Below are 13,155 nucleotides of genomic sequence, written 5' to 3'. Positions count from 1 at the left end.
TCTGGGTGGGAATTGTTTCAGGGACATTTTAAGTTCAGTCCAAATTAGGCACTTGGGGATTGACCAGGAAAAGTGTATAAGTATCTGTATCTGTCTTTTCTCCTTTTCCTTTGCCTCAAATGAAGAGGCTTTTTTCTTTTTTCTTTTTTTTTTTTCCTAAGGCTTAACTCTTCTATCTGTGTTCTAGTCCTATCTTCACTTTTTCAAGATCTACTTCATAAAACAGCTTGGCATTCAGATGCTCAGTACAGTTCCTTTGGTCTTAGTTTCCGGGGTAGCGACCTACCTTCTCCAGTCATCAGCCAACCAGAAGACTTAACTCTTCCCTCTCTCTGCTTTCCTGTTCCATGGTACAAAGTATATCCAGACAGTGCATGGCTGCCTGATTCAGAACAAAGGTGTTCTATTAGTTCTTACTTGAGTCAGAATTTACTATGGTTACTTTATTTTTATTTATATCCATCCTTGCAGGCTGACTTAGATACCTTTTTTAAAAAAGCAAGGCAAAAATATAATGATCATAAAGTAAAAATAATATAGCAACTAATCCTTATATAGAACTAGGCCACAACCACCCTACAAAATACTTTACATCCATTAATTCACTATTCCTCATAACAACCTTTTCCTTTTGCTATTTGCCTTTATTATTTTAATCCCCATTTTACAGGTGAGAAACCGAGGAACAGAAAGATTATGTAACTTGCTCGAGGAAGTCTGGCTCCAGGGTCCATGATCTTAGTAGCCACTGTGCTAGGTTGAGAGAATCATTAGACCACTCAGCCATCCCTTCATTTCCTTGGGTGTTTACTACATGAGACATCTCTGCTTGTGTGTATTTAAGTAAAGGGCCACTTTGGCTCTCTTTAAACATGTTTTTGCAATAACAAAGCACATTTTCACAATTTAATCTAAGGTAAACTGTGTTCAGTTATACTTTATTAAAATTTTCCAGAACATTAAAATACTTTTTCTAGTTGAATAAAATTATCAAAATACAGGCTCCAAATAATAGTCTCTAAATGAGCAGGACCACATTTATTGCTTTGGAGATGAGTGAATTCTAAAATTAACCTGGCAGCGGTGCTGAAAAGTAGGCTTTTTCATGGAGGATTTTCCTCTTTTCCCTTTTACTTTGTCTTTGGGCAGTTGTTAAAAAGAGCAAGTTGTACCTCCACGTGTGTTGGAGAGCATGACTGTACAGCGGCGTGTGTTTTTCTGGAGGGGTGAAGGAAGTCTTCCATGGGAAACTGAATCATTTCTTGGCTTGTCTGACTGAGTGACTATGTTAGAACTATTCTCTTTGCAGTGAAGAGAAAAAATAAGAATGTCAAGTAATTTCCTAAAGTAATACATTTTCATTTTATATGGAATTCAAATTTTCCTAAAATTATGGTTATTTTGTTACAGGAGTTTTCATGTCTAGCCAGGTCTTTTATGCTTTTCCACAGAAACTGTTTTAGACTACTCACCTTTTGTGTATGTTGACACTGACAAAATTCTTTTCTCTCAGTGTTTAATAACTTAATTTGGTCAGCTGTTGAAAAAGTCATAGGATTGTGCTTGTGGTGGTGAATGAAGACATAAGCAGTCATCTGGCCTTTGGATGTCTCGTACCGTTTTTGGCACTCTAGGAGAGATTTAAGACATGGCTATTAACCTTCAAGGAGCTCATCATCTCCTTCGAATGAGACCAACGTGCGGCAGCAGTTAACAGTGCAGAGCAGGGCACCCTAGAGTCAGTACATCAGAGTCTAAGCCCCATAGTAGTTCAAAGGGGAGAGTTCTAAAGAGGGTTAAGAATTTAAGAATTAAGAAAGTGGGATTCGAAAGGTGGATTTTGGCTAAGGTAGACAGGAAAGCGAGGGAATTCCAGAAACCACAATTATTCTAAGAGCCAGGAGCCCCAAAGTAGGAGGACCCACATCCTAATTGTGGGACTTTTTAGATACCAGCCATACACATACCTTAAGAAATAGTAGAAAATGAAATTGGATAAGTCTTATGGAGCAATGTGAAATCCAGGCAAGGGAGATTAGACTGGGTGAAGCTAAAGATTTTTGTCCCACCTTCCCGAATAACAGCGTAAATCGTATCACTTCTCCACTCAAACATCTTCATTGGTCCCCGCTTGCCTCTGAATAGAGTTTAAACTCTTTTGTGTGACATCATATGCTTCTTTAAAAGTTTTATTTTATTTTAAATTGACATGTAATTGTACCTGTTATGGAGTATAATGTGACATTTCAATTGGGGGAATTAGTATATCTGTCACCTCAAACGTTTTTTATTTTTGGTGAGAACATTGAAAATGTTCCCTTCTGTTTTAGAATATACAACATATTGTTGTTAACTGTAGTCACTTTGCTGTGTGATGGAACACTAGAACTTAGTCGTCCTACCTAACTGTAACTTTTACTCGTTGACCAGGCTCTCCCCATCCTCCTGTACCCTAACCTTCCTAACCTCTAGTAACTGCTATTGTACTCCCCAGTTATTTGAAATCAACGTTTTTAGATTCTTCTTAATGAGTGAGATCACATGGTATTTGTTTTTCTGTGCCTGGCTTATTTTACTTAGGTAACTTCTTCCAAGTTTATCCATGTTGCCATAAATAACAGAATTTCATTATTTTTTTTTATGGCTACAATAGTATTCCATTGTTTGAGCGTAGCAATTTTTTTATTCATTCATCCACTGATGGACACTTAAGCTGATTCCATACTTGGCTATTGGGTATACTGCTGTAATACCCATGTAAAACTTGGGAAGGTATATATATGTCTTCAACATAATGATTTCATTTCGTTTGGATAAACACCTAGTAGTGGGGTTGCTGGATCAAATGGTAGTTCTATTTTCATGTCAAATGGTTTTATAATCCAGGCTCTTCAAGCCTAATGTCACAGCTTTCCATTACGTAAATCTGTGCATGTAACCAGACATCTTTCTATCCCTCTGTCATACCTGTGGCATTCATTAACATTTGTACCTTTGCTCACACTTTTCATATGCAATGCCCACCTCCACCCTCCCATTTTTCTCTCTTTTCTTCTCTTTATCTGAAACTATCACCTTTATGAAAGTTTTCTTCCTAATCACTTCAACCAGAGATTCTCATTCCTTTTGCTGTAATTCTGCGTTTCGTGTGTCCTGACTACTGTCTCATATTTATATCTCATGCAACTGCCCTGCTGCCTTTCCCTTGCGGACCCAGAAATATTTCGTGTATTTTTTTTTAACTCTCTCATAACAACCTTACAGAGCAGTTTACCTATAGCAGACGCTTAAATATTTGCTGAGGGTATAAATAAGTTTGGCTTATATTCATTAGTTTGCTATTAATTGACCATGGCATGCTGGTGATGACAAAATCCCATTAGGAAATTCTAGTCAGTAAATGTCAGCATTGTTTCCCTTTACGTCACTGCCTTTGTTTTATAGAAGAAAGTTTGCTCTCACTTCCACAGATGATCATATGGAAAGGAGTTTCTCACTTGTTGGCTCTTCTCATCTTTTTCCATTTCCTTGCCAAAACACTCTTTGTCCACCCTGCTTCCCTCCTCTAGCTATGAGAAACCTTTGTCCATATTCCTGACAAGATAGCAGTCTATACTCAAGCATTCTCTTTCGGTTTCTATGGCAGGATCTCTGACACAATCAAAAGTATACAAAAGGACAGTCATACATGTTGCACAGAGCTCACTTCATGTTAATGGTCCTTTTTCTCTGTCAGTACTTTATTTCTCAAAGTTTTTATAGTCTAAAGTATTTATTAGCAATCCTACCTATAGCAGCCATTGTATAAGGATTTACTTCATGTATTTTCTCTAAAGGGAAAAATGTCTTAAGAGAAAACTAGAAAGAGTTGAGTATTCAAACAGAACTTAAATTTTCCCTTGTGAAATGGTACAGTATTTAAATCCAGCTTTTACCACTCTATCAGTCTATCAGAACTGCCTTCACCAAGGTCTAGGAGACATATGCCCAGAATCCAGATCTCTTATTTACTTGACCTTTTCACAGCATTTGGCACTGTTTACCATTCTTTCTTTGAAGTACTTCCCCCATTTAGTTTCCTTGATGTCACATCTACGTGTTGATTCCCAAATCCTTATGCCCAACCCCAGTGATTCTCCTGAGTTCCAGACACACACTTTTCAACTGCTTCATTCCACCTGCTAACTAGTTGCCCAGGGCAGAAACCTAGTCAAACAGGATACTTCTTTTCCTTCATTCTCCTACCTCCATTGGCCAATATCCTATTAATGCTAAATAGCTTTGGACTCTCAATTTCTTCTTTTTCCCTTTTCTTTTTTCTTTCTTTCTTTTTCTTTCTTTCTTGCTTGCTTGCTTGCTTTCTCAGTTTCTTGCTTTCTTGCTTGCTTTCTTTTTTGCTCTATTACTCATGCTGGAGTGCCAGTGGCATGATCATAGCTCACAGCATCTTGAACTCCTGGACTCTAGCTATCCTCCCACCCCAGTTCCCTAAGAGTTTGGACTATAGGCGTGCAGAACCATGCCCGGCTGATTTCTCTATGTTTTTGTAGAGACAAAGTCTCTGTTGAGCTGGTCTTGAACCCCTGGGCTCAAGTGATCCTCTTGCCTCAGCCTTCTTAGTAGCTGGGACTACAGACACATGCCACTATGCTTGGCTAATTTTTCTACTTTTTTGAAGAGACAGGGTGTTACTCTTGCTGAGGCTGTTCTAAAACTCCTGGCCTCCAGGGGTCCTCCCACCTCGGTTTCCCAAAGTACTAGGATTACAGGTGTGAGCCACCACACCTGGCTTCAACTCTTTTGGATCTCTGCTTTCATCACCTCAATTCAAGCTACCATCATCTCTCATCCAGTTTCTGTAACAGCTTTGTAACTAATCTCCCAGTCTCTGGTCTTGCTCCCTCCTGTCTCTTGAGCATGCTTCCAGAATAAATATTTTTGAAATGCAGAAGTGGTTGTACCTTTACCCTGCTAACAGCCCTTCAGCTACTTTTCCTATTGCAGTGACGTAGACTTCTGATCATAAGTTACCTGTTCCCCTGGAACTGGGCTCTTTCTACTCCTTGGGTCTCATCCTTTGCCACTGTGCTCTTCCCCCTGGCCTGAGCAGTCTTCTGCCTGGACCGATTCACCAAATCAGTCTTTCTCTAGCTCTTTTTCTTCTGCCTCCCTGCATCACTATACATGTATTATAATTCCTGCTCAGGAGGCCTTGGCTGGCCATTAGAGTATGCTACATCTTCAGGCAAAATGTTCTTGTAGCACCCTATGATTCCTCTAACATTTCTCACACACGATTGTAATTTTCTAATGTCCGTTCTTTTCATTGCTATATCCTCAATGCCAAGCACAGATGTTCAATAAATATTTGTTGAAGATTTAAGATAGTGACATACAGAGTTGTAATATACAGTCACAACAATATTATGAATTTTCTGTGTGAAATTTCTTGGTGGTTTAAACTGTTACTCAATTTGCCATGTTTAGTGTTCTTGCACTCCAGGTTTTAAAGATGCTAATGTATTTTAAAGGCACGTTCTTTAGGAAAATTTGGAAATGCAATTTTAAAAATTAAATGTTTATAAAATATTTAGCATACTTTAAATATGCACGGTTTATTATGTAAATCATACTTCAGTAGAGCTGTTTAAAAATTAAGTGATAAGTAAAAAAAATATTTTTCAAGATGTAGGTTATCATCTGAAATAGAATTTTTTACCAAAAATTTTGTCTGAATCTCCTATGCTTTTTGCATTTATAAATATATATACTATTTGGGTACATATACAATATACAATAAATACATACTATTTGGGTGTGAAAAATAGCAAAGGGGTGTGAATTATTTGAATTGACTATTTGTTGGTATAGTTAGCATGTTTAAGATAAGGAACTGTGAAAGAGGTATCCTTCTCACCATTAATGCCTTTAGAAAAGGAAGGGCTACTATTATTTATAGTAATTTTACTCAACAGTTTGCACTTTACAAGCTTCATGAAGCTGTAAGATTTCCACATGTGAGAAGAAATTCTTGTATGATTGTACCATTATGAAGGAAAAAAATTAGCTTTTGTTTTGTTTTTGTCTGTAATGGACTGTCTTATGTGATGCTCTTGTGATCATGCTAAACAGGAATGTTGCTGAAAGATTAAAAAATAACACTAAATATGGCTTATATTTGATCAGATATGACTGTCTTTGGGGTCTGGTTTCAAATAGACCACATAGAGAAATGGTCATCAAACAATATACTGCATGAGTAGTATCTCATTTCCCTTTTTAATAGGGTTATTAGGTCAAATAGATCTAGCATGTGTTAATTTGAGCAACAGATTTTACTAATTGTTCTATATTGTACAAAAGATGGAGAAATGTGACTCAGGCTTCAGTTGGCTTTGTAGCTGATGGACAGCATTTTATTGGGAGTGCTGATTGATGGATGCATGTCCTTGGAGGGGAGGCTTTCAGTGGCTTATCTCTGGTTTCCATGGTCAGCTTTGCTCTTCTGGTTTATAAATCACACAGAGGTTGGAGGAACAGCTGATACCTCAGTGACAGAATTTAGATTCAGGATTCTCTTTTTAGGCTAAAATGGTAACTCTAAACAAATGAGAGACGTTAGCACAGAAATATATGAAAGTGGGTTTTAAAATAAAGATTTAAATAAGAATTATAGCACAGGGGAGAACTGATACTATAAATCAAACTGGAAAAAATATGGAAGTGAGCTTATTTCACCATAAATTCATCCTTCTAGTGGTGTATTTGTGTTAAAGCCACTGTGATCTTAATCGTGCCAGTGTACACCATTTCAGAGGATTTTGTTTGGGCATTTGTATCATGAGGACATTGAGTAGGGAGTGCTCAGGTGCCCTTTTGCCAGTGGGAGGTGGGTGGTGAGTTATGATGGGCATCTTCAGATGTTTGAAATGCTGCCGTAAGAAATAACTGATGTTTGTTCCGAAGAGACAAACTGGGATCAGTGTACCTATCCATTTTACAGAAGACCTGGATACCAGTTATCACTCTCCAGAGATCTGTGTATTTGATGTGTTCATTCTGATTTTTGTAAAATATTACTATAGTGAGAAACTTTTTTAAAAACTGGAATGTTAAGTATTAAATTGTTGGCAGAGAAATTGAGTCAGTTTAATGTAATGATACACTTTCTACCTGTACTTCCCCAAATTAGGAATCATTTGGCATTTTTATCTTTAAAAAATCTTTTTCTGCCCTTTGGCATTTATATAACATCAAAGTTAAGAATATTGATGATGAGTAATGAATTTTTTTTTTCTTCAAAGTTTAACTTATGTGTTATCCACTATGGTTTCATTTCTTTTAATTTGGAGGCTTTCTCAAGTGGCAAAATGAGATATGTTGTGGAAAGAAAGATACACAGACTCAGTGTAATGCAGACTCATTTTAATAGCTATGTAACTTATAAAACTGATGTAAATTCTGAGTGCCGCTTTTTCTCCTCTGTAAAGTAGACAGTAAAATTCACCGTGTAGCTTTTTATGAGGAATAAATAAAATTCTACACGTGGAACCATCTGGCAAACAGGGGGCATTCAATAAACATTGTTGTTACTGATAAATCTTGCTCCAGAGGACCTGTCCTAGAGAACAAACTGTCCTATTTGTCCAACTGAAATTGCGATTCTGCCATTTCCCTTTCTTCTCTCCTTCCTCCTTTTATTTCACAAAGCTGTTGGTAATTTCAGTAAAATTTAACATTTGAGTGCTTGTTCCATGAGACTCATTTCCTATAAGGAGCCTGAGTTTGTGAAGAGACTGTTTTTCCTTATATTTTCCATATTAATTTGTTGTTATTTTTAACTGTTGCTATTGTCAGTTTGTTGCCACCAGGGAAACTGTCTTAAGGTTTCTTCTTGCAAAGACAGTAAGGGGTTAATGAAGGAAAGGAGCTGTTGGCTACTGCTTTCCACTCATTTGAAAAGAATTGCTGGTGGAAGGCCCTCTGGGCCGCCCCTTTTCCTTTACCCTTTTACCTTCATGGAACCTTCACATCTGTGCCAGTGAATGCTGGGGGGAACAGCAGGCCTCCCTCTCCTGGGCTGACAGTGCTCAAACACCTAAGTGCAAATTAAAAATGAAATCCCAGATGGAGACAGTGCCTTTGCAGCCATTATAAATAGTTTTCTTCTTCGCCTCTCAAATACCCATACATCTTATTAGAAGCAGTCTGTTATTTTAAGCAGACAGGAATTGCTCGAGTCGAGGCCACATTTTTTAACTATATTCTGGTAAATTTTGCCATCGACAGATGTGAAACTCTGGATGACTTGCTATTTTTAAGCTTATGAAATCAAAGATTAATGAAAATTGTTGACTGTGGTAAACCTTTCCTTCTCATTTCATGTGAAGAGTGGAGGTGGAAAATAGAAAACATTATTATTGCACAACTATGTTTTCTACAATGAGTTTCGAGAGAATGTCTCAAATTCCCTTTTCTTTCTCCTCTGAAACCACCCACATTCTATGAGCTGTATGGCAAGTGATAAAGATTTCTTAGTCTCAGACTGACAGTATATAATATTAGAGCAAGCAGGAACTTCGGATACAGTCTAGTGTTGAATCCCTCTCATTTCTCCACTCTGGAAATCTAGGCCCAGAGAGTCAAACTAACATATCCCAAGTTGCTCAGTGAGAGAGTAGCACACCTAGGGAAAGAAAGAGCCCTTGGTTTTCACTTAAGTACCTTACATTCTCTGCAGAGACTAAATTGATCATTGGTGGATTGTTAAACCAGTGTCCAGTCACATGCTGCTATGTTATGTTCCCTTGGGGGTTTCGGGGAGAATACTTAGTAGCAGAGGACTCCTGCCACCCCCTCCCACCTCCATCCGTGCTAGCACCCCAGTACTTCCTAGCCTTTGGTGTTCTATGTGGGTCTTCAGCATACCCACTAGGTGGTGTCCTAATTCAGAAACTTTGCTGTGGGACTTGTGACAGGCTTCTGCCCTAACTGGAACTAAAGCAGCCAGACAGTGTTGACCCATAAGAATGCTTAATTTGGGAAAGGTGTGTGTTAGAGCTTGTAATTAAGTAAATCAAGAGAAAATTTAATTCACAAACAGAAAATGCTATATAGCTAAATCAAAATGTATAAAACATTTTTATACTTCATTTTCTGAACTTTTTAAGAATGTATATTGGGCCTGTGGCAGGAGACGGACTAAAAGCACTGGTTGTTCTCTTGAAGAATCTGGGCCCCCTTGTTGTGGATAGAGGGCGGGATAGAGGTGGCAGAGAGAAGGGAGATATTATTATTAATATTGCTACAAGTTCCCAAAAACAAAGGACAGAAATATACTCAAAGCCTCCTTTAAATTTGTAACTCTGGGCTCTGGTTTAGATATGAAATGATTGGTTGCTGTGTTTCAAAATCGTAACAGAATAACTGTTCAGTGGTTCCAGATGTTTTTGATAAAAACTTGGAATTGTCACATCAGCTGCAAAAGCACAAGAACTACAGATTCTGTCTTCTGTTGGGGAGTGCTGAGTAGAAGCAAAGGGGAAAGCAGAACAGACTCTTTGTTTTTCACCCAGAGCATTTTGTTCTTGAAGGAGGATCAGAATACGCAAGGAAGAGGAGGAAACCTAGATTTTTAGCCTGTAGCACAAAGCCTGCAGATAGCCAGAAATAAAAAGATTAATCTGTATATCTCAAACCGTAATCTGGGTTGTTGTTATATTATTTTGAAACAGATTTCTCTCTTAATTGTATAAACTTCCTGATGACAAAGAACTTGTTATTTATTTCTTTTGTTTGCCTCTACTGCAAGGTACAAAATATCTGTTAAATCGATGCAGATTATCTGTATTTAAGTTACTAGTTAGACAGGGTTGGGGTAGAGAGGTTTTGTGGTGATTAAAGCATCTCTGATCCCTGGAGAGATAGATGCCTGGGAACCTTGGAAGCAGGAAACATTTGATTCTAATTAAAACAGAAGGGAGTGGCAGTGAGGAATAAACCATGTTGAGGACAGAGGGGAGGCAGCTTTGTATTCTTATGGGGAAAAGGAAGGTTCTGAATTATAGTTTGGTGAAAATTGATACGGAAAAGATAATAAACAATCAGTTTTTCTATATGCTAATGTCTAAAGGATCTTTCAATTGCTGCTCTCTACCACATAGTTTGAAAATATTTATAAATCCCTGGCCAGGTTCCTATGATTTTGGTAAGCCTAAGCAAGAATTTTATTTATAACTTTTAAATCTCTCACTAATCGTCTTGTTTCTACTGTTTTTTAGCATCATCTCTAACGGAAAACAACATCTGTCTCACTGTACGTGTTGTAACATTATGGAGCCAAGGCTCACTAGGGACTTGGGGAGGGCAGGAGTTGTCCACCTTCGAGCATGGAATCAACTGGAGAGAGATGGGGGTGTAAAGGCTTGGAGTTGGTTGTGGCTGTAGCTGTGATGTATTGATAAATAGATGAAAAACATGCTTGCTTTCTGAGCAGGGTTTGCTGTATTTCTCTCATTTAAGCTGGTTAGCAATTTGAATGCCTGACCTGAGGAAATGGTGACTCATCACAACTTCTGTGCCCCTTTTATAGCTCCTGAAAAACCTTCCGCCTAAATATTGACAGCAATTTAGGTATTAAATCTCTTTTCTTCCTTTCTGTTGTGGTATTTGAACCCCTGCTTTCACACTCTCCACGTCTAGCTAAGGACTGCTCTGGCCAACTGCAGGATAATGTCAGCAGCTCCTAGAAAGCGAAAATCCTTCTTGTTTTTTTCCTTTTTCTTTCTCCATTTCTTTCTGCTTTTTGCTTCCCTCAGTTCCTCCTCCTCTTCCCTTCCAAATAGTTTATGATCCAAGAGAGAATGTCTGAAGTGAGAGAATGCATTCTGAAATAGGTCTGCCCCTGAGAATGTTAGATAGAGTGGGGGTTAGAAGGGTCTGGAATAGTAAGAAAACTGGCAAATGAATTAACAGAGCCGCATACAAGGCCCAGTTAATGTGAATGAAAACATTGAAGGAGGAGATCCCAGCCAGGCAGCTCTTCTTACTAGTCACAAAAAAAAATTAAGACATACGTATCCGTTCGTTCTACTCCTTTTCTCATTAATTTTCTTTAAAGCTCCTTCATCCTTCCCCCTCAAAGCTTAACTCTTGGTGATTTTTAACCCTTGTCAGACACTTTTGTAGCCACTCACTTCTGGATCCTAGAGAGACATAACTGTGCAGTATTTGGCTAACATTTTTCTCATATTAAATCATTGGTTTGCATTTGGCAAGGAGATACAGTGTATGTTTTGGGTAGTTTTAATTTTCTGTACTTCGTGGAATACATAGTCTGTTGTACAAGCTTGTGTTTAGAATGGCACCCCTTTCCTTTATTAGCATATCACTCTGACATCAAAGGGCTGAGCTGCATCTTGCAATGTCTGACAGAGCCTTTTTCATAGGGGTGGTGGGAGTGGGAGGAGGAAGAAGCCTGTTGGAAAAGGAAGCCTTGTTTTTCTCTTCTTGGTCTGCAGATGAATCATGTTCCCACCACTGCAATTGGGTTTTCAAACCTCCAAGGCCGCGGGGTGCTGAGCTAAAAGGGCAAGTAGTGACGTTCTCCAGAGAGAAGGAAAAATCAGGGAGGAGGCTGGGGCAGGGAAGGGCTGGCTCAGAGGGAGGGAGGAGAGGGGGAGGAGTGGTCTGTCTTTCCGCCCCCCCCCCCCCTTTCCTCTGCTGTCCTTAGATTTTCAACTGAAATCACAACCAAGCCCTACTGCCTGGTGAGCAGAGACAGACTCTAAAGACTTTCTACTTTGAAAAGCATCTCCCAGCTTCTACTTTTTTTTTCCTTGAAGGAAAAGTTAGTTTTGTCTTTGTTTTAGTTTTAAGCAAGAACAGAATTTAATGAATTTTTTCATATTATCCCTTTGAAATAGGGTTGTCTTCCCCTTTTTATTTTTCCATCCCGTTTTTTCCCCTTTTTCTTTTTCTCTCTTCCTGACAAAGCACATACTGGATTTTTATTGCCTGCTCGGGTTTTTTCCCCACGTGTGTCGGCCATTATGCTCAGCCAGTTCATTCTTAATTTTTTTACTGGAGTTGTCGCCAGAGATGGAAACGGTGTGTGCTTCTCTTTCAGTCAAGACCTACACAAAGTATAGCATCCGGAGGCATTTATGGTTTATATTATGAATTCTAAATTCATCATTCCTGCCATCTGAAGTTGCCAGAAAGTTCTCAATCAGTTCAAGGAATTGGATTCTACTTGGTTTCTTTTCATTTCATTTTTTTGACCCTTTGAGGGTTTTACATTGAGAGGAGTCTGGAAGGCAGAGATCTCCAGCTCACCGTGAGAAATTTGGAACTCTGGACTTGGGGGAGCGCACTGGTCCCCAGGTTAACAGTGGATATTCTTCCTGCATTTTGTCTTTTCTCTTCTGCATTTTGGCAAAATGTATGAACGGCACAAGAGGCGCTACAGCCTGTGTGACATCTCCAAGGTGGACAGGACTGTGGATGTGGTGTTGCTGAAGGTAGGGGGGCACACCTTGTGCATTCGGAAGCTCTGCGGGCTGTTTTCTTTCTTTGAATCCAGGAGCAATGTCCTTGGCCCTCCTGTATTTGAAGAGAGGCTGAGAAATCTGGGCACACAGTGGAGGGTAGTAGAGTAAGGGATGATTATGAGGTTGTTAAAGGAGTGTCTGAACAGAAACGATGGGTGCTTGGGAATCAGCATTGAACTACTTACTGTTGAAATGTAATTTTATGTGCTTTAAAATGGATTCTCATGCTTGGGAGAACTTCATACTCTAGAAAATGACAGAGGGAGAAATTCACCTTCAGAGTTTCTCTTTTCTGAGGTGTCTATGTCTGTCCTGCCTGCCATACCTATGGGTCCCACCCCCATCTGTCTGGGTCTCTTTCTCTCTCAGTCTCTCTTTTTGCCTCTTAGTCTTTCTGTCTTTTGTTTGAGTCTTGTCTTTCTGTTGTTCTGCTACTGTCTGTCTCACTCTGAATTCTTCAGGGGAAAGGTAGACAACATTTATTTCTTTTGGAAGGGGCTCCAACCTATTTATTAGGGTGACGAAGCTAACTTTTGAGCTTGTTTTGACTGCTGTTCAGATGTAGCTTCTGACTCTGTTGATAGCTGTATTTGTTTGTTTTCCC

The 13,155-nt window shown here is 38.9% G+C and overlaps 1 protein-coding gene across 14 annotated transcripts in view; it reads left to right on the top strand.

The window, feature by feature from the left end:
• The window catches only part of AKAP13 (A-kinase anchoring protein 13), a 298,777-nt gene that overhangs the window by 180,406 nt on the left and 105,216 nt on the right, over positions 1-13,155 (top strand). Inside the window, exon 1 of one of the 14 annotated variants that reach the window (XM_076004781.1) lies at positions 12,115-12,521. The exons of the other annotated variants lie outside the window; for them this stretch is intronic. Within the exon in view, the coding sequence (XP_075860896.1) occupies positions 12,441-12,521 (81 nt within the window). The 5' untranslated portion in view covers positions 12,115-12,440. Of the gene's footprint in view, positions 1-12,114; positions 12,522-13,155 lie in introns of those variants that run through there. 14 annotated transcript variants of the gene reach the window in all.

Source organism: Microcebus murinus, chromosome 7 (genome assembly GCF_040939455.1).
Source record: "Microcebus murinus isolate Inina chromosome 7, M.murinus_Inina_mat1.0, whole genome shotgun sequence".
Classification (NCBI taxonomy): domain Eukaryota; kingdom Metazoa; phylum Chordata; class Mammalia; order Primates; family Cheirogaleidae; genus Microcebus; species Microcebus murinus.
This window is presented reverse-complemented; position numbering and strand designations above follow the sequence as displayed.